The sequence below is a fragment of the Thunnus thynnus genome, chromosome 19, assembly GCF_963924715.1.
Source record: "Thunnus thynnus chromosome 19, fThuThy2.1, whole genome shotgun sequence".
Classification (NCBI taxonomy): domain Eukaryota; kingdom Metazoa; phylum Chordata; class Actinopteri; order Scombriformes; family Scombridae; genus Thunnus; species Thunnus thynnus.
The window spans coordinates 27318715-27345591 of NC_089535.1; the positions used below are offsets into that span (position 1 = coordinate 27318715).

At 39.4% G+C, this 26877-nt stretch overlaps 2 protein-coding genes and 1 long non-coding RNA gene across 4 annotated transcripts in view; 1 reads left to right on the forward strand and 2 right to left on the reverse strand.

Annotated features, from left to right (window-relative positions):
- LOC137170949 (uncharacterized) overlaps positions 1–10774 on the reverse strand; it is a 47153-nt gene extending 36379 nt beyond the window's left edge. The window contains exon 1 of the long non-coding RNA XR_010924689.1: positions 10426–10774. This is a non-coding gene — a long non-coding RNA (uncharacterized lncRNA). The remainder of the gene's footprint in view (positions 1–10425) is intronic.
- lyz (lysozyme) lies at positions 3094–16713 on the forward strand. 2 transcript variants are annotated; one of them, XM_067574620.1, is made up of 4 exons: positions 3094–3262; positions 4133–4294; positions 5205–5283; positions 16581–16713. In XM_067574620.1, exons 1-4 carry the CDS (start codon positions 3136–3138, stop codon positions 16696–16698), a joined length of 486 nt encoding a protein of 161 aa, XP_067430721.1. In that variant the 5' UTR covers positions 3094–3135; the 3' UTR covers positions 16699–16713. The 2 variants fall into 2 exon arrangements, with proteins under 2 accessions (XP_067430721.1, XP_067430722.1); XM_067574621.1 differs by lacking the exon at positions 16581–16713 and adding an exon at positions 5386–5564 and having other exon boundaries at positions 3096–3262.
- Positions 16714–25139: 8426 nt separating this feature from the next.
- mbd2 (methyl-CpG binding domain protein 2) overlaps positions 25140–26877 on the reverse strand; it is a 29044-nt gene continuing 27306 nt past the window's right edge. Inside the window, exon 7 of the mRNA XM_067573990.1 lies at positions 25140–25970. The gene's annotated coding sequence lies outside the window, so the exon portion shown is untranslated. The remainder of the gene's footprint in view (positions 25971–26877) is intronic.

A 26877-nucleotide genomic window follows, 5' to 3' on the forward strand; every position in this document is an offset into this window, starting at 1 on the left:
CAAAGTAGCCTAAATACCCCAAATGGACAATAATGAGCCATAATAAGAACAATAAACAACCACAGCGCTTATGGGTCGTAAATGTTGCAACAATGTCAAGCGTGCAATTTCACCTAATCAGTTATTAATATTAACAATGTATGAATGAGAGAACGTCACCAAGAAACTTGAGGTAATTAAAGCTTTATATTTATAACATCATCATAACATCATAACCTCATCATATTTCTCTTTTGATGTTCTGTTCATGAAAACAGAGCAAGGCAATGGGAAAATAATTCTAAATAGTCTATAAACAATAAGCAGTAACATGTCAAAACAAAACTGAATGAATAATCAGTTAATTAATAATACATTTTACATATAATGAATGGTTGTGAGGAGGTTAAATCATCTTCATTGTCCCTTAAACACACTCTGAGCAGACATTCAGCACCTTGACTGTGCATTTTCCACAGACAGCTTTCCTGCACTCCAGGCACTTGGTGAATGTTTTATTGCAGGTCATTCTCCTCTGCTCTTTTTATAATTCAGTTATGACTTGCGTAGTTGTCAGATTACACACTGCAAAGAACACTGTTGCCTAGCAACTTTGAATGTTTAAACATAAACCATGCAGAAATTAATGAAATTCGTATAGGGGTCAATTTTACCCAGTGACAGCTCTAATGTTAATTCAGTAAATACTGACATCACTCTCTGTACAGTGTATGCCATTTAGTACACACACTTGTATTTCTGTACTGTACTGAAGATCCCCTTCCTAACCTTAACCTACACTCAATTACTAACTGTAATCCTAAAACCAAGTCCCTTAAGCAGTTTTTGAAGACGTGAGGTGCAGATAAAATGTCTTCATTTTCAAAAAAGAGACTGTCCTCCCAAGAAAAATCACACAATAGGTCGTAATGTCAGTCGCCCAAAGGAACATATAGTTACATTTGAGTGACAGATGCCATCAAGAAGCTGTAGAAATTATGACCCAGAGAAGTGGAAATAACTTCTATATAAGTGGACAAATTTCTTCATTTAGAGGTGGCGGGTTGGGTTGATGGAGGCATTAACCCAACGGTGGACTCTGCCACTGGAGACGGCTCTTTGTTTCCTGTTTCCAACCGTGAGTCAGGACAATTTTTTAAAAACATAACTTCAATCCCCCCTAACCTTAACCCTGTGGTTATTATTGTAGCCATACTTCCTTGCCTAACTGCAAGGAAGTAGAAATTTTAACCCACACCACGGGTTTCTCTAACCATAACAAAGTGATCATTTTAACCCAAACCATCATCTTTCCCTAAACCTAACCAAGTGTTTTTTTGTGCCTAAACCTAACAAGACTACCTGACCACAGCGTTGTCACATTATAAAACATCTTTTTTTTTTAACAGTGATTTGTAATGGTTTTGGAAAGCACAGACAAATTACTGACACAGACGACTACTGCCAATAGGGAAATGCTCCTACAGTGTATGTGTCGCTCTGGAGTCACATGGTCAAATTACATATTTGGTTGTTTAATTTGGAGGGCTTGTCAAAAAAATGTCCTCCCTTTCCAAAAATGTCCTTCCATTCCACAAAATACCATAATTTCCCCTAATTTTCTCACTTAAAATAATGTCCTCATTTAAAAAATGTCCTCACTTTTCAAAAATGACATCTTGAAAAAGTGTAAAAGATATTTTCACCTCCTAAACATTTGCGTACTTTCCACAAACGTCCTAATTTTTAAGAAATGTCTTCACATTCAACAAATGCCCTCACTTTTCAAAAATATCCCCACGTTGCAAAAATATTTACACCTTCCAAAACCGTCCTTACTGACTAAAAATGTCCACCACTTTTACAAATGTCCTTATATTCTGAAAATGTCCTAACTTCAAATGTCTTAGATGGGTCCTCATAAAGCTGCAGTTCCTCTAATGTCCACTAGAGGCTGCTCCAAGAAAGTGACTGCATTGAAGTGAATGGGAAAACCCCTTCTTCTCGCAAATACAAAGTCAATACACAGCTGTCTAGAGATGATTTCCCTTCTCTCTACCATTAAGTAGACTTAGACTTAAGTTTACTATTATTTTCAGTTTTCATTATTACAGAAATTCCCTAAAGAGACTAACACCAACAATAAATGAATCCTTTAAAAACTTTTTTCTGCGTAATCTCATCCTGATACTAGTTTTGGCACTGAACTGCCATAGAACTGATCAGAAACACTTAAGGAGTCTTACTGTTGCAGTGGCTGATAACCCTGCACAGTTCAAGTAGAAACAGAACCAGGTTCCTGTTCTGGGGAGTTCCATAAAAATCAGAGTGGCTGCTTTCCATTTTCATCATATTATTCAATGTGCTGTTTGTTTTTAACTCTCAGACATTTGAACAAATATTACAGTGAAGTTTGAACTTTCTTTCAATATCAGTCAGAGTCAGGGCCTTTCAACTTCCATGAACTTTGTTGAAAGTGTTACAGAGCCAGTTGGCAGTGCTATAAAACATTCCTGTTTCATGTTATTCTATCAATCGGAAGGTGGTAGCAGTAATGCACCAAGAAATGTAGCAATGTGCCAGCAAAGGCAAGGAAGAAGAAGACCCCAAACTAGTAAACTTGGATGTAAAATTGACTTTGCAAATTGGGTTTTTTGATGAAATAAATGCATTCCACACATTTGTCAGGACTAAAGGATACACAGAATGAGTTTTGGTGAGTAACATTGAAAGTCAACATCATTTGCTTATCACACAACCTTAAAGTCAAGGTTTTTTTAAAGTCAGGTAGGACTCTTAGACCATAGTTTGTCTTTTCAGCCACACAAGTGTATAACTCTGTCAGATATTCTTGTTACAGCTCTTTGCTGCAGATGAATTTGCACCTGCACTTTATCTTTATCAGTCCCTCACATCAGTCTGTATTATCACACTGAGAACACACTCTGCCTGAAAAAAACAAACAGCTGTTCAAAGTTCAAATGAAAAAAAAACACGATTACATTTTTAAAAATTTTCCCATGTTTCGAAAGCTTTGTTAGTACTGGACAAATAAGGAGTTTGGAAGAAGCGGCCACAGCAGTCTCAGCTGAACTTCTCTATAAAAGGACATTTAGCATCAGCTGTTGAAACATTCGCTCTTGCAGAGAGTCCATCATGAAGACTCTGGTGTTCTTGCTCCTGGTGACTTTGGCCAACGCTAGAGTCTATCAGAAATGTGAATGGGCCCGAGTGCTGAAGAGCAATGGCATGGACGGTCACCACGGCATCAGCCTGGCAAACTGTGAGTAACAAGCTTGTTAGTTCATGCACGCAGTCACCAACAGAAATGTTACTCATTTACATGCATTTCTATTTCTTAACTAACAGCAATACAACATAACATCAATGTTAAAGGGCTATACCTGCCCATTCACTACAAGTGACATACTTAACGTCACAGTTAATTTTGTAAACCATGCCAATATGTCGTAGAAATTTCAATGAAACTTTTCCACCTTTAAAGCCAGCCATTGTTCCATTCATTTTGGTGCGATATGGAAATAAATTATCAGACTTTCTTAATTTGTAACATAAAGTCAATATGAACTTTTTGTGTAATGGTATCTACTATGACACTGGTCCAACCTGCCTTGTCACTATTCACATAAGATGCAGGTCCAGCCTGGGTCCACTGCAGCATTTCCGCATACATCACTGCCCAGCCGGGCATAGCATTGGTGTACATAAAAGTGGTGGATGTTGTGGTTGTTACATCATACTTGCGTACCTCACAACAAAACCAATCAGATTCCTAAATGGCAACCTGCGTCGAGGGCCCAATTTATGTGAAAATCTACCTGCGTCAGACCAGTGCCCAACCCTGGTCAAGAGGAGGGTCATGAAGGAGGGCTGGCCTACAGGGGTTGACCCGTGCAGATAGACCCCTGATGTGGGTTAAACCTGCATCACTGTGTTGATATGAATGGAGTATTAAACCGTATTGACGCGCAACCATAATGTTGACAAAAATGAATGCAGAATTGATGTTTATGGTGCTGGATTAAAAAAAGTCTGCCACTTAAGCTTGAAAGTTAATCGTTGATTTTGGAAGTAGTATGTCAGTGGTTTGACAAAATAATGTTTCAGGTGGTCTGTTCTGTCTCCTCTGCAGGGGTTTGTCTGACCGAGCATGAGTCAAGGTTCAACACCCGAGCCACCAACCGCAACAGAGACGGATCCACTGACTATGGCATCTTCCAGATCAACAGCCGCTACTGGTGTGACGACGGCAACACCCCCCGCGCATCAAATGGCTGCGGCATCAGATGTAGTGGTCAGTGATGAACCACCACACCGTAACTGAAACCACAAAGGGACATTTTCCTATTACTGTATTTTATTAGTTACCATGTAGGCTTCCAAGTTTTGTCACCAATCCTGTTGTGTCCTGAACTTTACCAAACTTTATATGACTCTGCATAATGTAAGTGTCCAGTGTGTAAGTGTTCTTACCAAATCTGCTGCTCTACAGATCTTTTCAGCTTCTTTTAGCTCCTAGTTTTTGTTTTACAGCACGTTTACTGTTTAATTCAGTCCCAAAGCTCTCATCAACCTCATATCCAGCAGCAGCAGGCAGCTATTTTCAACAAACAAGCACTGATAAACCCAGTGTCCACTACCTGCCCAGCACCAAATGGCAAACCGATACAGTGATGAACATAGTGGAGCATTTAGCAGCTAAAGAGCCAGATATTTTTCTCAAGAGTTGGTGGAGACCAAAACAGAGCCAGAAGGACAGTGAATATCGGACTTACATTCATCAGATGGATACAAAAAAGTCTGCAGAGGGATAATGATGTTACTCTGTGTCTACTAGATGTGGAAGTAGGTGGCTGTTTGCAAACACATTTGCCTCAAGAACTTTATAAGCTGATAGTACATCAGATGTTATGTTTTCAGCTTGTCATGGAGTATGCCCAAATGGCAAGATATATAAACCGTATATATACAGTATATTGGCTTCAATATCCTCTTAACTAAACTTTTATTACCAGGATTTCCACCAATACACACATGAAAAGAAGTGGAATTATCTTTACTGAGAGCTATAAAAAGGCTCAGTTTTTCTGTAAACCACTTATTATGTTTCACATGTTGTACTTACAGTTCCTCTAATGTCTAATATTTTAAATTACCATTCAAATCCAAATCTCCTATTTGTTTTGCTTTTGTTTTTTTCACAGCACTTCTGACAGATGATGTACGCACGGCGATCACTTGTGCCAAACGTGTCGTTAAGGACCCCAACGGCATTACAGCCTGGTAAGACCTGATTATGTGACTCACGGATACAGACTGTGATGTGTTCACTGTACACACCTTCAAATGTGGAGAGATGAGTGATGCCATTCTGTCTGGTTTCAGGGTGGCCTGGACCAGATACTGCCAGAACCGCGACCTACGCTCATATTTGTCAGAATGTCGTCTTTAATCAACACATCGAACCAACAACAACAGTAAAGAGAAATGTGGTGATTTCAACCTGTGTCTCTTGTAACTCTGCTCTGATGTAAAAACCAGATTAAAATGTTGGTTTCCACCAATGACTGTTTAATTATTCAAGAGTTATTTGATGTCATTTTGGAAAAGTCTGTATATGTTACAGTAAAAACAAACTCAATGAGCCCTTAGTTTAATTGTGTGTTAAATAGACACCAGTTTGTGTAGGCTCTAATAATAAGCCAAATGATAAAATAGCAATTGTTAAACTGTTTGCTAACAATATGTTAATGTGGTGTTTTTTAAAATATGTACTGTCATGTACAATCAGTAGTCTAGTCATCAGCTTTGAGGTAATTACATTCTACTTTTGGTTTCAAATTAAGTTCAGTGGAGAGTGGACAAAACTGAAGCAAAGATGATTAATCAACCATGACTATGTACCCCAAACAGTAAGCATAAAAATTATGTACATTAAAGTTGTACTCCACCAATTTATCATTGCACTCTTAAAACATTGTCAGACTCATGATGGACATTGTCTTTCAAAAGAATATAAATGGATGCAGCAGAACCAAAGATATTGTCTGTAGATCAGGAGGTAGAGCGGGTTGTTCACTAATCGGAAGATTGGTGGTTCGGTTCCCGGCCTCTCCAGTCTAAAGTGTCCTTGAGCAAGGTACTGAATCCAAAATTGCCCCTGATGGCTGCGCCAGCACCCTGCGTGGTAGCTTCCCGACATCGCAATATGAGTGCAGTCCATCTTACTATTTATTCCATACATTCTTCTTCCATGACAAAATCTGGTGCTTACATTACCCACAATGCAACTCAACCACAGACAGCTCAGTTGGAGATATGGGAGTGTTATGCTAGTAGAAGCTAATGTTGCCAGGAGCTGCTAGCTTCAGGCAGAGATGAGGAGCAAGCTACAGAGGTCTGGTAATATCAGAGGTGGGGACTCGAGTCACAAATTTCAGGACTTGAGACTTGCTTGACTAACATTAATAAAATACTCGACTTGAATCTGACTTGGTATTCATAGACTTGAGACAGATAACTCAAAAGGACTTGACTTTTTTTATTAAATATTTGCATTTTTCTAGATATTGAGAAGTTATATTTCAAACATGATTGGGTGATTTCTACTGCAATCCACATTTACATACCTTTCTTTGAGGGTTTTGTAGTGACGGATGAAGTTGGATGTTGTGTGTCGTGTCACTGATTCGAGCTGCAGACCTTGCATACTGTTGTTCTCTTCTTACTACCCAAGGGTGAAATCCTCACTCAGACTTTGGCGGGGACCGAGTGGGGAGTGAGTGAGAATGTGTGTGTGAGGATAATGATGCATCTGGTTGTGTATGGAAGCAAATAATTGGAAATATATCAGCAAATGAATACCAAATTTCGACATTTAATCACTACTGAATACTTGATGTTGAAATTTAAACACCACAGAGTTTATTTCACTGAAATATTTGACTTTGAAAACCATCCTATGAATTTTCATTTTGTGAAATTCTCAATAGTCACTTTCAAGTTGTGCTATTCCAAAAACTTTATTTCCAGTATATATTTATTTTAGGGTTCTCAAATTCAGATAGAGAACTCATCCATCCCTTATGTTCAGATCTGAATTTTAGCATCTAGATTAGATAGAAGCATATTTGAGCAACCAGTTTTAGAGTTTTTGACTGAATTTGAATTTTTCAATCTGATTTGAGCGAATTGAGAAACTTGAATATAGCTTTTGAGGTGACTCTGGGGGGTGAACTTTTTATCTGAATTTGAGAACCCTAAAATATATACTGGAAATAAAGTTTTTGAAATTGAACAACTTGAAAGTGATTATTGAGAATTTCACAAAGTGAAATTCAGACCACACAAATTCAGAAAGGTGGTTTTCAAAGTCAGAGTGGTGATCAATTGCTGATATAATACATATTTTTATTGCAATTATTTTCTTCCATAGTTGTGTATTAGGAGCACCTCAATCCTGACAGATCCTGTGTAATGATGTTTGGGATTCATTTAAAAGCCTGTGGTGATATCTGTGGGCGGTATATCAGCTTTTGTACATCTGAGTACAGATTCAAAGCAGAAGATTGTGAAGCTCTCAAAGTTCCCTCACTGTGTGTGACAATGAAGTTACTGACTTTTAGTTGTTAAAGCAAAATCATGCTTCTAACTTTAATGTATCATATATATTTAATATATATGATATATTAAAGTTTAAATTAAAAAAAGAACTGTAAATCATTTGTCAAAGTTTTTCCCAGCATAATTAATGTTGAATCTTGCTGTTTTCCAGACTATGTGACACTCCACTTCAATAACATTACTTTTATTTGCTTTATTTTAATTCAATAAAAATATGACATCAAAAAGCATCAAACTACAACTGAAATAAGGAAAAAGGATGAGCGCTCAAAACTGTTAAATTTAACATTAACTAAGCTGCAAAAAACACTGACAGAAGACATTTCACAAGTTAATGAGGTTGCTGTTTTCATTTCCTTTAGGATGATATTTTACTTGGTAACTCTCCTCTGTCTCTGCTACACTGTCCCTGCCTTCTCTTTCCTCCTTGCTGTGTCCTGTGACTACATGCTGATTCTCCAAAATGAATTACAGCAGCAGATGCACAATAGTGAGATAAAGAAAGCAGACTTTCCCATACAATGCTGTTCATCCTAGAACATAGATATGTGTGCACGATGGATATGGATATGTGACTCACATGATTAAAATGAACACAGTTATCTTTACCACAGCCAATGTGTAACTTAAGATGCATACATAGGTACAGGCACACTAAATCAAAGTTCTTTTAATTTATGTTGAGATTTTACACCTGTTTTCATTCACTTGTGCATCTACTGATTGTTCAGTAAAACGCAGGTATGCTGACAGTTTGTGGAACTCACTTGTCTTTTAGGTTGTTTAATAAAGAAACACCTTATATCTGGCCCTTCCTCTATCCCTGCAAGTCAAGCAGTGATAGAGGATCAAATCATTTATGCACTGACAAACAAGAACCAACAGCCAAACCAACAGTTTGGCCCTTTAACTTACTAATTAATACATACATAGCATACATACACTGCAACACTGATAGGAGAAGCAGTATTAGTGGGTTAAGAGATAGAGACCTAGTGATATGGAGGTTGGCTGCTAGCCAAGTTCAGCAAACTTTTTTGTCTTGCCCCCAGTAAAGTCTGAAATAATGAACTTCAACACAATATGCGTCATTCTGCCAACGATATTGTTGTGCAACTGTTGTTTGAGTAATACAATGGCTTACTGCTGACCTCAAAGCTGCATCTTATCAGTCCTCTTTCTATCTGCCTCTTTTGCCTCTGTCTCTTCTTACCTGAATGTGTGCATGCCAGTGGCGGCTGGTGACTCAAAACATTGGGGAGGACAGGAGGAAAACCAACATGGAATCTTACAACAAACCACATCAAACTATATCACTGTCCCCCACCTGATGAAATTGGAGGGGTGGAGGGAAATTTTATATGCCAATAAAACAATTTGCTTTCAGAAACAAAAACCCTTGAGTGGTGTAAAGGTTGCTTCTTTAAATACATTTAGCCGTGGAGTGGTTCAAATGTGTCATTTTACCAACAAAGTGAAATTCAGATTCATAGTATTGTTCTATTGTGACAACAAATTTCTCATCAAAAACAGACAACATATCACATGATTTACACGTGTTTCCTGTTTATTTTCTTAGTATACAGAAATATATAAAGTACCACAAAACTATATATAATGTGATACAGGTTCAGATCAGTGCTGAATACAAGAAAGATTGAACACTAAAAACATTCACAGATCTAAAAGTGTAGGTTCACAAAAAGTATTAATGCATGTATCAAATACATGACTTACTCTTATCTATATGTACGATATACAAAATATAGGCCTAGTCTACAAAGCTGACATGTTAACACTACGGGTGTTAACATGAACACAAAACTCACGGTTCGGATTGTATCACGGATTTGAGTCACGGATCAGATCATTTTTAGGATCAGCGGGAAAAAAGGGGAGAGACAAAAAAAACTTTGTTTTTCGTTTATTCTGTAACACACTGACAGCTAGAAACAGCAAGGAACTTTTGCCCACGGTCTTAAATGAAAACATTTACGATGTCCAATGTTTAAATAAAATAAAATAAAATATATAAAATATTTAATGCTCGCTTATTGCAATATGAAGCATGAAACCTTCCTCTTTTAAACAGTAAATGAAACAGCCTCTGTCCACATCATCAAAACTTGATGATACCAAACATTCACCGCTAACGTCAGTTAGCAGCTAGATGCTAATTAGCTGCTCAGCTGCAGCACATTAAACAGCAGGTAAACATAACTCAAATGTCACATCAGACCGTTAGATGCTGGTTTGATCGTTGCTCTTCAAAATCCCTGTTAGCGACACGCTGTCTGTCCATGACTTGTACTTACAGCAGTTTGTTTACTTTGTCTTAAATGAGACATTAAATTTTGCAATTAAGCCACAGTTCATATACCTGCCGAACAGTGGGGGGCGATCCGTACGGATCACGGATCAACTACGATCTGTTACACCACTAGTTAACACTTGTTATTCTAGTTACTTTAAGCTTATTACTCAATATACGGCTCAGCTTAAAAACGAACTAAAGAAACTGTCAGGAGCCAGCAGCCAGACCTCCTGCACTCATTCACTAATCACACAACATCAACAGGTGACTGAACAACCACTCAATTAAAAACGAATGAATGAGTGAGTCCAGACAGCTCACTGTAACTTCAACAAGCAAACTAACGTTACCCACAACACATTATATGATATCTGCTGCATTCTTTTTAAGGAGATAAAAACACAAAAAAGCCACACTGAGACATTTAACCATCAGAGATGAAATTAGCGACCAAAGAGACAGAGAGAGAGAAGCTGTATCTGACTCACGTTATCTGACCTCCTCTTCTTTCTGTCATGAAGATGAAGTGTTCATGTTATAACGTCCATTTGTTGCTGTTGGTCATCTTGTTTGTTAGTTAACAGAACTTTATGGCTGCTGGTTAATCAGTCTGATATCATTAGCAACAATGACAAACAAGCTAACTCTCCTGGTTGTTTCTCGGTTGCTTCTCTCTCCAGCCTCCCCGGCAGTGTTCTCCCCCTGCTGCGATGCACAATCCAGATAATTTCTCCCATTAGTTTAACAACAGTCCTTAACAATCCTTCCATGGATGTATAAAGAGTCCTCCAGGCTGTTACAACAAGCCAGCTGTTGCATTTGTAAAGCAAGCAGCTATCTACTGATGCTACTCTGTCTTACAGTGGAGAGAATTGAAGATGAAATCTGGAAACAATAATTGGACCAACTCGATGTCAATATTGCATTCTGGTTGTTGATTGGTTAGGGAGGACGTCCTCCCTTGGAGCGTCGTTTTACGTGTCATGGCCAATCACAGATTAGCATGAAAAATACATTAAGTCCAATGTAAGAGATCCCGCCCTGCGGAGGTCAGCAGGCACCCGTCCTCCTCTGTCACCCATTCCACCTCCACCAATTGCGCCCCCCCACCACCACCTCACACACTGCTCTTTCTCCTCCCGCCCTGCAGGTATCGCTGTTGAAGCATTTTAAACATAATTTCAGTAATGGATTTTTTCCAAAGAAGAGAGAAAAAATACTTTATAAATACTGAGATTTGGTAATGGTTTATTTCAACCAAATATTATTTTTTATATTTTGATCTCCCTTTTGCCTCTCAAAAAATAGAGGAGGATCAACCTCCTCTGCCTCTATGGACCAGCCTCCACTGGTGCACGCACATATACACACACACACACACACACACACACACACACACACACACGCACGGAGTATCTGCTTCTCTGTTTCTTTTGTGGTATGCCACAAGGTACTAGTACAATCAATGCTGCCTCCACCTGACCGAGTGTAATTAAACACAGAAAAGTAACTGACATTGAGGTTCATGAGCTTGAGCCTGTGTCGATGGATGGCAAATTTTGGGGTGTCAAATTTCCCTCTTACGTACATTTTGGGGGACGTGTCCCCCCGTGCCCACTGGCAATTACACGTATGTTACTACCTTTGACATTTCTCAGCTCGTGTGAGCAATATTGTAGTCTTTGAGGAGAAAACCATGTGCTCAGTGTGTGCAGAATGTGAAGGAGCGCGTGACTCTTATCCCCGAGCGCACAACTACTATCATCGCTCTCCTGCTCCCAAAACTTTCCCCTGCTCGCTCACGAGTGGTTTTTCTTTTTGGCAGTAAGCAGGCTCACCCAGTCATCATTGTATCCCTAAATATAGTTGGTTGAGCAAGTCTGCCTTCTTTGACAGCTAAGTATGGCAACACCACCTGGACAAACCACATAGACCAGTTCTATATAACTATATAGAACTTCTGTTGTGATTTGGTGCTATATAAATCAAATTGGCTTGATTTGACTTGAATATATGCAAAATCTTATACAGATCGATGTACTTGAATGTGTTTGTCTGAGCTCTGTCTTTTGTTTCTTCAATCATTGACATTAATTTGATAAAACATTGGTAATTTCTTTTTTTTTAACAGGTCAGGTGGGAAGTGACCTCGACTATAGTTGAGTTACTAAAAGGACACTTTAAGATTATTTTAGTAATTCAGAATAAGGCTATACTCAAATCAACAGACCAGACCAACAGTTTTATTTTAAAAATAGGTCAGATCTCCACTTCTGTCAAGAAAAGACAAATTAAAGTAAAAGAAAACGATTTGATCCCAGTTTTCAGAGTGATGGGAAAGTATTTGGTATATTTTTGTTTTTTCATGAACGAGGATGACGATGGTACATCCACAAACCTGTTTATGTAAATCAAGAACTTTTGGAAGTACTTTACTCTCAGCCTCCACTTCAGACTTACTGAATGAATATACTTTTTGTTTTAGAAGCTTATATTATATTCATATATTATATTATTTTCCTAAACATGCAATAATCCAAATGGATTTCCCATAATGAGTGTGATGCAATCTATGCAATAATACAACACTTTGCACTTGTATAAGAATGTATATGGTCAATTCATTCTGAGTTAATATGGATTACCTGTGAGGAAAATGACAGAGTTCATTTGGAATCCCTCCAGGACATGATGCAAGTCTGGAGAATCCTGTGTTTGCTCCAGAGGTCGGTGCATTCATCCAGGTCTTTTTGCACAACATTACTGGAGCACAATCTCAGTAAACACTGGTGTTCAAGGCTGCCACTGAAGTGTCCAGAGTCTCTCAGGTCTCATCAGGTCCATCCAAAACTGAGCCCTGGGAATACATTCAATGTAAAGTTGCTTATTTTACACAGGACAAGAACATTATCATGACTGAATAACTTAAAACTACAAGTATTATAAAAAATCATTAATGTTGCTGCTGCCAATGCCAGTAAAATAAATCTGATTGTGTAAATGCATACGTGAAAACGTACTGGCCCTTTATTAATGCACATTAATGCAATATTCTATGAAAGAGTACTCTAGTCTTATTAAGTAGACCATATTTTATAACAGTAGACATTCATTATTCATCAATATAGCCAACTGTTAATGTAGGACCTCCAATTTCCCAAGTTACAAAACAGTGGAAACCACTTATACTGATCACAGTTACAATGATTAACCATTTACATGGATCAATAAGCTTGGAACAGAATCATTCCTGTGCAAATGCTGTTCAAATAATTCATTTATAGTATTCAAGTAGTCTGCTTATAGTGTTCCTTTTGGGTCTTTTCATACATGACAACATATGGGAAAAAAATTAAAACACGGTAATTCTATTTTTTTTTTATTTTTTAACTTTTGCAATTGATGACAGCAACCCCTGTATAGGAGCCTGTTACTGATGAGGACATTATCGTGGAGAGAGAGGGTTCTTTGTTAAGTGTACCAGTGCTGCTGGCAGTGAGGAGGAGGAGGAGGAGGAGGAGGAAGAGGAAGAAGAGGAGACTGCTGTGCCATCCCGGGCTGAGATGCTCTCATGTTTACATGTGAAAGCAGCAGATAAACACAGTCTGGAATTCATTTTGGCCACCTGAACTGTCCCCAGCCTCTCTTCTGTCTTTATGAACTGTACCACTTTGTCATTGCAGCCCTTCTTTAAGCTGAACGAGAAAGTGTGTCCAAACTTTTGACTGGTATGGTACATATCTCCCATGGTTGACTTAACTCAAGAATTCATGTTCTTGCTGGCTATTTTTGGCCTCCTGAGGTGCTCCAAATTTGCCCTGACTTCATCTGCCTATAATCCTTCTCATCATCACATCACCATTCATACTTCTGACATTTGCAACAATCTTAATGATCTCGATCAAGCTCACAGTCAGCTTAACGCAATTTAAATCTGACTCTTCTGTTAAACCTTGCTAGTCTCAGACAAGCCTTACTGACGACATCCTCCGTCCACTTTCTTCACATTCTTTAATCAATAGTGATACTTGACAATGATTAAAGTTTCAGTAGTTGACCAGCTCTGCTTGTTTTGTGATGAAATTCATGTTGCACACAAACATCCCTTTTCTTTGTCACTTGGAATAAGCTCCATGCAGATTTTATGATGAAATGTTAGCAAGATGTACAAGTTTTACCGGTAATAGACCTGGCACTGTTCAACACTTTACAGACTCCATGTCAGTATTCTGTATGTTGGAATTGTAACTTTCAATCACACATTGAAAGAAACAACATAAGGAAAAATTAATGGAGTTATTATTATAACAAAGGTTCAGGAACGAGACCACGCCTCTCTCTCTCACTAAATTCAATCACCTGCGCCTCACTAATTCAATCATCCGTGCATACCTATATAAGCGTGTCTAACCCCTTTCTCTCAGTTCTCATGCAACCTACGACATGCTTGCATAGCAAACACTTACCTCCTGCTCGTGCTCCGTGATCCACGTTCCTCTGCAACATACCGCCCACGACTAGATCCAGCAGTACCAACGAGATGTCTCCTTCACCACCACATCCACATAGAACCCTTCTCCATTCTTCATTCCTTCTCCAGACGCTGTGCTTCTGATCAGCTGGGATCCAGACGCTCCACACATGTCCACGCAATGGCCCACTCGGTCGCTGCTCTTTTCCAAGCGATTAACATCTTCAACCGGATGTTTGCTCACCTCTGGCGAGCTCTCAAGGAGACGGTCGTCCAACTCCTACGAAACGATGATAAAGACAAACTTTCCAACTCTATACAGACTCTACTTCAATCAACTCTCTCACCAGCAGCTCAAATCCTCGCGCTCTTCCAGGTTCATTGTCCACCGCCGGGCCGACGCACACCGATGACGTCACAACGTTGCCTACTACAACAGAACCTAGACTTCTTCAGCCCCGGCTGAAGGCCAGGCTGAACTCCAGATACAAATGCCGTTTCGCCGAACCGACAACAAAGCCAGGTTCTTCCTGCTCCTCTCTGCCTCCACCTCCACCACCTCTCCGCACGGCCGCTCATTTCCGGTTCCCTACCCAGCGCCCCCCGCACTGGCACACCGATGATTCCACCCTGCCGCCACTACGGTGCAGCAACAGACTGCTTCAGCCCTAGCTAGGGCCAGGTCGTATTTCCCCACATGCCTGCTCCTTACATCTTAATTGCCTTGTGTTTTTGTTTCATTCCTGCGTCTATGAGCCGCACATCTTATCCCTTCATCCCTCAACCCTCAACCCTTGACCCTCGACCTTCATCCCTTCATCCCTCACCCCTCGACCCTGGAGTTTGCATGTTCTTCCCGGGTTTCTGTTGGGTACTCCAGTTTCCTCCCACCATCAAAGACATGCTCTTTAGGGTTAATACTTCCACATAAATAATTCTTCTTGTCCTATTCTAGGAACCACAGGGGGACGACGAACCAGAAAGCTCATCAAGACATATCCCCCACCCTGAGTCTCGACCCCCGGGTTCCTAGACGCTCCAGCCTCTGTGATTCCATTTGGTCCCTGGTCATCCCCATGCCATCAACCCCCTTCATCCCTCTCCTCGACCCCATTATCCCACCGAAAATGACCCGGACCCTAACCTTCAGCTCCCAGTCATCCCCCGGCAATCGACCCCCTTCATCCCTCTCCTCGACCCCCATCCAGCCCACCATACACTATCCTCATCCAATCCTGAACCCTCTCGACAATCCAAATAAAACTACTTTTATACCGTTCAAATGGTGTGGTCTTTGTTAGTGAAACAGCTATTGATGATTTTTCAAATAGCTAACATAGTTAACACCTGTTGGCAAAGTAAACTGAACTCTCCTTGCAACTTCATCTGTCTCCTTGTCGTGCTTTTGGGTTCGAACCTGCCATTACCAGTGAACTTTACACTAGCTGGGGAACATAGTGAAGCATTTTTTGAGCTAAAGAGACAGATATATTCACAGGAGTTGGTGGAGACCAAGATAAAAAAAAGAGTGAATATTAGACTGAGATTCACCAGGTGGACCAAACACGACTCCAAATTAATGCTAATGTTGTTCTGTGTCTGCTGGATGTGTAAATGGGCAACTGACTGGTAACAAGTTCGCCTTATCAAATTTATAGGTCATATAGTATGTTGGTGTAGTGTTAACAGCTTGTTTCTGCTGCCACCAAATGGCCAGAGATTCATTTAATTGCTATGTGTCTGTACAGATTTTCCACAACGTAATGATAAATGAGGTGTTGAGTTTTCAGCATGTTGTGGAGTTCATCTATGCCAAAATGGCAAAAAAAACCCCAAAACAAAACATGAACAGTTTTCTTCAATGTCATTTTAACAAAACTCTCATTTAAAAAAATTCCACTACCACACATAAGAGAAAATCTCATCAAGGCTTGTTCTTTTTAAACCATTTATTATGTTGTACTTGCAATCCTTTCAAGGCGTTTTTTTAAATTACCATTCAAATCCAGATTTCATATTTGTTCGTCTATTGTTTTGCTTCTTTCACAGAGCTTCTGACAGATGATGTCAGTAGATCGGAGCCTGGTAAGGCATGAGATGAGATACAGACTATGATGTGTTCACTGCACAAAACAGTGGAGAGATGAGTGATTTCATTTTGTCTGGTTTCAGGGTGGCCTGGAGCAGATACTGCCAGAACCATGACCTACGCTCCTTTAATCACACATGGAACCAGGATGCTGTCATCAATATGATACAATTCTCTTATCTTAAACTGCATTGGATATAAACTCTACTGTTTCCTTGTAAAAGGAGCGAAACTCACTGCTCTGAAGCTATGATTCTTCTCAAATCAAGTGAAGTCAAATCTGTACTTCTGTTTGATGTTTTTGGCTGCTGTAACACAATGAAACTGGGCAACAAGTTGCATGAACAGGGAGGGGTGATATACAAACAATGAGTTTCAGGTGTAACAGCAGCCTGCATCTGAAATATATACATAACTTAGGCTATACTTTGTGTACTTGATTTAATGGATTTAATGGATTTCAACCTGTATCTGTTGTAACTGTGCTCTGACATAAAAAAAAGTCTAGTCATCAGCTTTAAGGTAATTACATTTTACTTTTGGTTTCCAATTAAGCTCAGTTGAGAGTAATCAAAAAACATACCATGAATGTAAAACTGAAGCAAAGATGATTCATAAACCATAACTATGTATCTCAAACAGTGAGCAGAAAAATAATGTACATTACAGGTGTACTCTACCACTGTATCATTGCACTTTAAAACCTTGTCAGACTCATGATGGACAGTTGCGATGCAAGTAGAATCAGAGATGATGGGCCCTGTTTTCATGGAGGTGCAACAACCAGAACAAACAGCGCTCCGACTGTGTGATATTTTCCTGACCTTGAAACTCTCTTTGCCTGTCTGTGTAGTATTTTGGTGACCAGCGCAGAGCCACACTGCACAGGTGGAAGGACAGGCGCAGACAGGTGGGAGGTTCATACTAATGGAGCAGTACAAAGCCAGTTGTATTTTGTTTGAAATTGGGTCCTAGACGTCTCAGCACCACGTCTGTCTCTGGCATCAATCCGCTGCTGCTTTGATGATTTTACCAACAAGAACAAACTAAATACTTGCTGAAAATGTGCTATAATGACAGATAAGTTATTTCAATTAAACACTCAAACCAAAATCAGTACAGAAAATAACATTTAATGAGGTTAAAGCAGGAAAGTCAGTAAATTAGTCTGTATTTACCTGTAGGCTAAATGAATATGAATGATTCCTACAGTATTTGTTGCCCACAGCTGCCACACCACTCCAAACCACACCAAAGAGCGACGAAATGCAGCTCGCCACAAAAATGACATTTTTCTGTGACCAGGGGGCGTGTCCTTTCATTTCTGTCATTCTGTGTGCCACAATAATATACTGCAATGTGAACTAAAAAACACTGTTGACATATCTGATAGGCCGTACTCTCTGAAGTGAGATGAGATGCCATATCTGAGTCACTTCTTTTAATTTTTTTCATTTAAACCTGTTCTCCTCAGCCCCAACTGATACTGACTCGAGTGACAACACTTGAGGCAATTTATCTGATTTCATAGCGCTCCCTCTGGAGACACAGAAGGCTTTATACTACTTTCTCACATATGCAGTAGTACTCCCCAAAACCTGGAAACACACACCTCTTTTTTAAAATCCAAGGCTAATTAATTTTCCAGATGTGACAGATGTTTTCTTGGTTCTCAGTTTACTTTTTATACTGTATGTCCAGCCTTGAAAAAAGAGTGAGGAGCAGCCAGTAAGTATTCTAAATCTCAGTGGATTAGAATAATGAAAAAAGGTTCACTGATGTAAGTTTAAATTGCACAAGGCAGCTGATTCATTTTCTGCTCCATGCTACCTGCGGCGTGAAAAAATAGTTAACTGAAACTTTTTGTGGAAAAAAACATATCAGCCACAAATTATTATTCGAATAATTATTATCCAGAGTATTATGCATCAAATCTTTATAAGTCGTAGCACCAGATCTGGACAAAGTTCACCTGTTAGAGTTTCCTAAAATCCCAACAACTGAGCTGTTGCAGAGCCCCCTGCGCTAAGTAGTTTGGCAGCTCAGTTTGTTTTGTATCCAGTTCTGATGAAATTCATGCTGCACATCTCTTTCCTTTGTCACTTGGAACATGTTCCATGCATGGTGAAAAGCTAGCAAGATGTACAATATTCACCCGTAATAAACCTAGCACTGTTCACCACTTCACAGATTGCATGACAGTATTCTGTCAGTTGGAATTATAACTGTCAATAACATATAAAAAACAACAACATAGGAGCAATTAACAGCTATTGATGATTTTTCAAAGAGCTGCTGGGAGGACCAGTAACATAGTTAACACCTTTTTTCAAATTCATGAATTTGAGTTTCCTGTACATTTAAGATAAGGTCAGCAACATAAAAAACAGAGAAGCACCCTGGTGGCCTAGGAGTTTAAGATGCTGACCATGTAACCACAATGTCACTGAGTCAAGTCTGTCTGCATACGGACCTGCTGCATATCTTTCTACCCTCATTTCCTGTCAGCTCTGGACTTTTTACTGTCAAATATAAGGAAGAATCCCCAAAAATAATGAATAAAAGAAAGGTAAAAAACGTTGAAATCATGGCTCATGGACAAAACCCTGAACACACCACTGGTCAGTGAGATCCAGCATGTCCATGTGTCAAACATCCGAAGTGTTGAATACTTTCCAAAGTTTTCCAGCTGCGGGAATATAGAGGCTATGTCTGTGGAGTTTACACAAACCAAGAATATGAAATGCAACCTTACATTTCTAAATGTTATTTTCTAGGTGCATTTCTTATACATTCCTTGTCAACTAATTGATTACAAATAGCTTTCAACTGATTCAGTTGATTAATTGGTCACATGACAGTTATGTTTGTTTAACAATATAAAGCAGATTTTTCTGAAGCTAACTGTCATGTAGCCATTTTTATTATGTTTACACCTAACAAACCCAAACTTCATTTACTTTAATGACATTTTATCATTTTAGTTCCAGAAACAAACAGGAAGTTATTCTATCATCAGAGTGAAGCAGCAGAGTGAACAAAACCTGCTGAACTGTTTGTTTTGATGGAACCAGTCAGATGTGACATCCAAAAATAACCAGGACAAATTATGGTTTTACACACACACACACACACACACACACACAAACACACACACACAAACACACACACACACACACACACACATATTGGCAGTGATATAATACATTCTGTAACCCCTAACCCTACCCTTAAAGCTGCTATAATTGATATGTGTATATTAACAATGGAGCAAATGACTGTGTATGTGAAAGTGGTCGCTCATGTTGACAAACCCACAGATAATTACATACTGCAGTTCCCCTCAGCTCTGCACAGCGTTTTAGGGTCTTTCAGCTCATTGTCGTGGTTTTACGGCTCACAATTTTACTGTTATAGTTTAAGATCTTAAAATAATTTTTTAAACATACTGGGAGCCAATGGATGATACTGGTCACAGTACAAGCCTGAGTTCTGCAGTCAGTCAATAGATTTTTGATTATGAAGTGAAGAGGCTGCTGCAATAATCAAGGTGTGATGAGATAAAAGCATTTCAAGTGCTCTATGTGTCTTTGAAATTTACTGTTTCACTAATGCATCGTGTCATGGAAGCTAAATATGCTTGAACTGTATTTTCACTGGGACTTTAATCTAAACCTGAATATAACCTCAACCCTACAACCAAGTCTTAACCCTCAATTTTTTGAAGAGGTTACTGAACAAAAGGTCTTCACTGTCCAAAAAATGGGCTACAGAGGTCTGGTAACCTCACTTCTTTCTAACTTGTAGTCTTCAGCCCCAACTGACGCTGACTCAAGTGACATCGTTTGAGGCAATTTATTAGTTTTTACACAGCTCCATCAGGAGCCACTAAAGAGTTTATACACACTTTTTACGACCACCCCAACCATCCTCCTTATGTGTTAAGCTTTTCATATTTTTGACTTCACTACGATCTAATATTCATACATGTGTTTGTTAAGGGGGGGTTATCTCACCAGGAGAATTCCCTGTTGCTGCATTCTTTAAGAACACCCTCAAAGAGTAGAGCCTTTTAATCAAATCTCTCTGCCCATTTGCTATACGGTAAATTGTCAATTCTTTGATGTAAGCGTCTCTGACTGAAATACTCTGGTGGCTGAATGGGAGCAAATCCCTGCATGCAGCCAGGTTCCAACATCCTGCGGTAAGCACACGCAGAAGAATGAAGGTTGTTATAGCAGCATTTTATGTAATGTCCATGTGGTGGGGTTACATGTTCATGGCTGTTATGTTTGAACATAAATATACAGTACAAGCTTAATCATGTCCAACTAAAGCATCATTACCAGGAGCAGTTTCATGCCTCCAGTTTAACCTCAGCCAGTGTTTTCTGATGCAGAGCACGAACAGAGCTGCTGTTACAGGATGGAAACAGGAATCCCTGGACGAGAGAGAGAGAGAGACAGAGAGAAGAGAAAGAGAGAGAGAGGAGCATCTGGCAATGAAGCAGGAATTTAAATGTGTAGTTGCAGTGATCAGAAACTGGCATCATAGGGCCATTAACAGATGCAAATGAGAGCAGAGCTGGCAGACTGGTTTGTCTCTCTCTGTCTTTAACACACACACACACATACATACAAATAGACAAAAACACCACACATATATAGTCATACAAACATAGTTTAACATTTGGACTGAGAACAGTTTGTGCCAAATGTCTGACAGAACAAACACGCTGATGATTTAGCTATTCTTAGAGCTTTTGCCACAGGTGGAGCTAAAGGTGTAAAGTTTGTCCTGAGGGTGGTGCTAGAGGAAAGGTCACAGGGTCATTACAATCTAAAGGGTTCATTCTCTGGAGAGCAGGAACGGGATCAGGAAATTTCATGACAATCTGGACAGAAGATGCTGAGATAGATGACAACCTACCAATCCATGTCTGGCAGTTAAACATGTCATTACTCTGCTGCTACAAGCAAAAAAAACCCCTAAAAACGTCAGAGGTTACACAGTTCTTTACTGGAAGACGAGAGAGGAAAGTCTGACAGAAGAGACAGCAACAATATGTAAAAAGAAAATGTGTAAAGAAGAAAATAAAAAATCCAGTTTTGCTTTACAGAAAATGAAATAATCACTAAATTGAACTAAATAACACATTTTATCTGGGGTTAGTTAATGTAATGATTTCAACTGTCCACCTAATGGATCTACACATGTACAGTATGTCTTCCAGATTCAATAAAGCATCCATTTGTTTGGCCAACATTTTCGTCACATATGCTTAATGGCCAAAAGTATGTGGACGAGCCAACTCACTTCTAATGCTCTTTTGGCTGAATGCGAAAAAAAATCCCTGCAGCCAGGTTCCAACATCTTGTAGAAACCTTGAAACCAGAAGATTGTAGGCTGTTATGTGTTTCCATAAATGATCACGTTTCATCACCAGCACCTTTAACATGGTCACATCCCTGGGGCCTCATTTATAACTGTTACACACACAAAACAGGGCTTGAAAGATGTGTACAACACTTCCCATGTAAAAATTGAGATTTGTAAAACTTGACATACAGGCCAGTGGTGATAGGATAGATTTATGCTTGTTCAAGTCAGTGATATGCACATACCCATCTGCACAGTCAAAGCATTATTATTTGCTGTAATTGTTCATTTTGTCCATGACGGCTGTTGAGAGATCCTTTCCTATTGTAAATCCAATGTCAGTGTTGGGGTACAAAATCCACAGTCCTCACTCTGTGCAAAAATGAATTCTAAAGATCAGCCAAAACTAATGTAATATCCTCTTGATTCGACTGACTCAGACTGCTAAAGCCTCATTTAAGCTTCAGCTGAACTTTAGAATGCAGTTTTTTTTTCCTGTACAAAGACTGTGGATTTTTAACACCCATCAGTTAAATTATCACTTACGTATTAACAACCAGTGTGGCGAGGAGGAACAATTACAGGGACCAGTAACTCTTTTAATGTACATATGCTTGCATTGTTTTAAGATATACTTAAAAATGTGTGAACCTATCCTTTATGCTGTGTTTATTTAGTCATTCTGTTCTATTTTCAAAAGACACCCTATTATGGTGGATACTTCTAATTAGTGCGACCCAATTAAATTCCAGGCAAGTGTGAAGCAATCGCTCTGATTTCCTTAAACATATACATATGACAGTAACAATGGTGCATAATACTGTGTGATGGATGCACTGGCCCTGTTAGAGGATTTAGAGAGAATGGGTGAAGATTTCCCGGCCCATAATAACTGGCTAATAAGCCGATTTGGATTCCCTAGAGCCATGCTCTTGGATGTATGTACTGAACTGCATCCAGCTTTAGACAGACCAACCTGACGGAGCCGTGCCATCACAGTACAGATGCAACTGACCACCTTATGATTTCTGGCAACACTGGTTTCCAAAGAGAGCTGGCCAGTAGGGAGTTTGATAGTTATGTGATAGGATCATATAATGTTTAATGTTTTATGCCTGAATCCGTTTTAGGAAGGAATTCAATTATTTAAACTCTGTCTGGTCTGGAATATCACAGCTCTCCTTTAGTTCAGTAACACCTGCAGAATAGATGGTATAATTAAAATGATACATCAGGATTCCCCACACTGTGGGAGAAGGGTGACAACAACAAAGCAGCTTTCAGCAATGTCCAAATGTAGTCAGCACAATTAAGTGCACACCATCTAAAAACTTGGCTCAACATGACTCTTTTACTCGGACGCTTAGCAGTGTGGGGGACAGACTGGCGCTGTGAGTGATGGGTGATCACTTGGTCAGTTAATAGCTAATGTGGCACATATGATATTTATATGTAATTGCCAAGTTTTTATTTTTTAATTTTTTATTTTATATGCATGCACTTTATTTTGCATGTTAACAGACACCCCCATTCAATTTCAAGCATTACTATTTTGAGTATAAAAGGCAGGAGATAACGTGCAGGTGTATAAGCTGTGGGCTTGTGCTGTGTTCAGTTGGCAGTTAACACCTGAACCAGTAAAACCACTGAGGACCAGCCGACTTATTATTCTGTTTTCCATTTATTCTTTCAGAATAAATAATTTCTAACAGCCCAGTCACCAGAATTAAATGTTGGCATTGTACGTTTCTGCAAGCCACAGAGGCATTGAATCTCTTTGTTTCAATATGTAGCATAATCAATATTTCTACAATATGTATCATAAGGACAGTGACGTACTTCAGGTGACCTATATGAGCTCACTCCCATGAGGAGGAGGGTTGGGTGGTTGGCTAGAGAGTTAGTTTCATGGCACTAAGTTGCAAAAGCATCAGCACCTACTCCCTTCCAGTTTCAACGGACAAAACCGGGTACTTTTAGACACGTCGGGACATATCCAGCTGTTTTTCTGGCAATAAAACTGGGTATTTTAACCCAAACCATGATCTTTTCCTAACTTTAACCAAGTGGTTTTTGTGCCTATACTTAACCAGATCTTAACCACAATGTTGTCACACTAGAAAATGTAATTATGCAACTGATAACGGCTATTCAATGTGGTGTTCAATAACAAAAAAAGCTTAAAATGTCAGTGTTGAAACGTAGAGATTCAACATATCCGTGGTTTGCAGAAACTTACATTGCCAATGTTTATTCTGGTGATTGGATTGTTTCGAAATTGAGTCAGCTTGCACTCTATGGGAATAGCATCAGTTCATTATAGAAATTCTTACCATTCAGGCCTGGTGTAACATTAATCTAATTTATAACTTGCAGGTGACAATGGCATCCCCCTCAGGCACCAGGTCTTCACAACCTTTACAAACCCGCAGAGCACAGAGGAAAGGTAATGGGCATGCTCGTGCACACCCAGGTGTGAAGCGCACCATCGGACTACTGACATGCAGATAGTGATGTCTGTACTCCTCAGGTGGCTTTCATACCACCCAGAAAAAGAGTGCTGAACTATTAGGGGATATGCTGCACAGAAAATTGGCCTAAACCTAACCAAATCTCAACTACAGCACTGTCACACCATACATACATATTTATTGATGTCGTCCTGTTGATAGGGCATGAGATCAGAACACACTTCTATATGTCTCCATTCTGGAGTGCATGGATCAACAACATACAGTATCTTGTAATTTAGTGTGGAGGACTTGTTGGAACTAACATCTCCAGCTCAAGCACAGATTGCCAGATACAGTCTGTAAGCACAGGTTTTAGTTTTGGTCTCTGCACAGGTGCAATGGACCCAAACCTGGCAACCTCAGTGTGACAGGAAGACTGCAGGACTCATTGCACCCAGCTGCTGTTTGCCAAGAAATAGTTCAAGCATGTAATTCCCCTAAAACCATACACTTTTAACATTTCTGTCTGTGTACAGGTTTTTAAAAACAAGATACAGAGTTAAATAGGGAGCTTTAGATGTGTTGGTAGGTGTATTTTTTAATTCTGGACAGAGACAGGCTACTTGATTTGCTGCTACCAGTCTTTATGCTAAGCTAGGCTAATCATGTCCTGAGCAAATTAGTATATTTCCCAAAATGATGAGCTATTCTTAAAGGTTGAAATGTCATACATCGTCATCATCATCATCATCATCATCATCATAAACACAGTCATATATCAACAGATTTTGAAAAAGTACCAACTAACAATTGTGAATATAATCATTTATTGACTCCAGTCCAAGAAATGTACACATATGTTCTCTCAAGGTATAAAATTTGTCTTAAATAAGCAACTCATCTATTTCATATTCATGTAAATTCTCATTATTTAATTAAAACCCCTGAAGACCTTTTAAAAAAAAAAAAAAAAAGAAAAGAAAAAACTGACGACAATCTGACACCACAAACAACCAAAATCATCAAAGAGCACAATAAGGGTTAGTAGAGTTAGCAAAAGCCGTCCAGCAGTTTGCAACCTGACTTTGGGTTTAATGAGGGAATTGCTCTTCAGCATTTTTTCATCAGTTTTATATTAAAAAAAGAAAGAAAACTAGTATTTGAAGACTGAGACAAAATAAGCGCTTGTTGTTAAGTTTGTACAGATGAGAAATCACTGAGAGGATTAAAGGCTTCGGTTGTTGCTTTGAGCTGGTACACTCAACTTATTGCTGCTGTTGCTCCTTATGTTCCTATATGGCAGTTTCTGTTGCTGCAACTGTTGTTTGCTGCCGTATTAATGTTGAAACTGGTGTTGCTGTAATATCTGTCATTGCTGATGTCATTATTTCTGTGGTCGCTGCTCCCCTCGTTGCTGCTGCTGCTGATCTGGAAAATCACATTAGTTTCCAGAGGCTGACAGATGTCCGGTTTGATGTCATCCTGGGAAAAGGTTTCTTTAACGGGAAGGTTGAAGCTATCACCCACTGAGACAACGGATCAGGTGATGTTTCAGTCTGTGTCAGGGTCTGTTTTTGGTTTGTTGTCTGGATTAAGATGAAGATGATGATGATAGACCTGAGGCTGGTGAACAGAGGAACTCTAGAAAAGAGACAGAGAGAGAAAAAGAGTTATTGTTGCTGATAGTTTAACAACATGTTTAACAGCCTAATGTTCACTCTATCAGCTGACTGGCTTAAAAAAAAAATCCCAACTCAATCTGGTCCAGCAAAACTGTTGAACCAGGCTCAACTTTTGCTGCAACGCAACCCAACTTCATCCAGCAAGGTGCCACAATGGCAAATCACATACATGCAAGTGCACATTCCTGGTGGATTACTTCAATGCCTTATTCAACCTCGCGATTGTTGCGATGAAAGATAAAACATTTGCTGCCATGATCATGAGTATTACAAACTGCTTTGCAGTGTTCTGGTTTCTGTAACTTCAATTCTTCTTCCTGGATCTTCTTTTATTGTCTCACTAGTACCTCAAACAACACGCCCACACCATCGTAGACCCCATGTACCCTAGTGCTGCACTGCCAGTTTTGGTCTGAATGCGGCCTTAGGCTTTATGTGTTGCTGTCAATCAGGAAATATGATCACATTCAATTGAAAGACATTTGGAAAGTGAGGACTTTTTTGGAGATTGAGGATGTTTTTGCATCTGTTTTTGTGAGGGACAATTACAGGACATTTAAGGAAAATCAGGACTTTTTTTGTATGTGAGGATGGTTCAATGACAATTATCCAAAGTGAGGCCCTCTTTGGTAGGTGGGGACATTTTTGACATCTTTGGCAAACTTTCCTGACAGGATTCCTTGGCCTCTACCTGTAGGAGCCAGGTGGGCAGAGGCAGATGATTAGGAGGATTCAGCTCACCTGGTCTAAGTGCGACCCACAAAGCTTCAGCAGTCAACCAGTCTGTCCTTTGTTTCATTTGGTATAGGTTCATCTCTTTTTTAGTCATGTTTAATAAACTTACTTTACTTTTTTCAGGTTAAGGT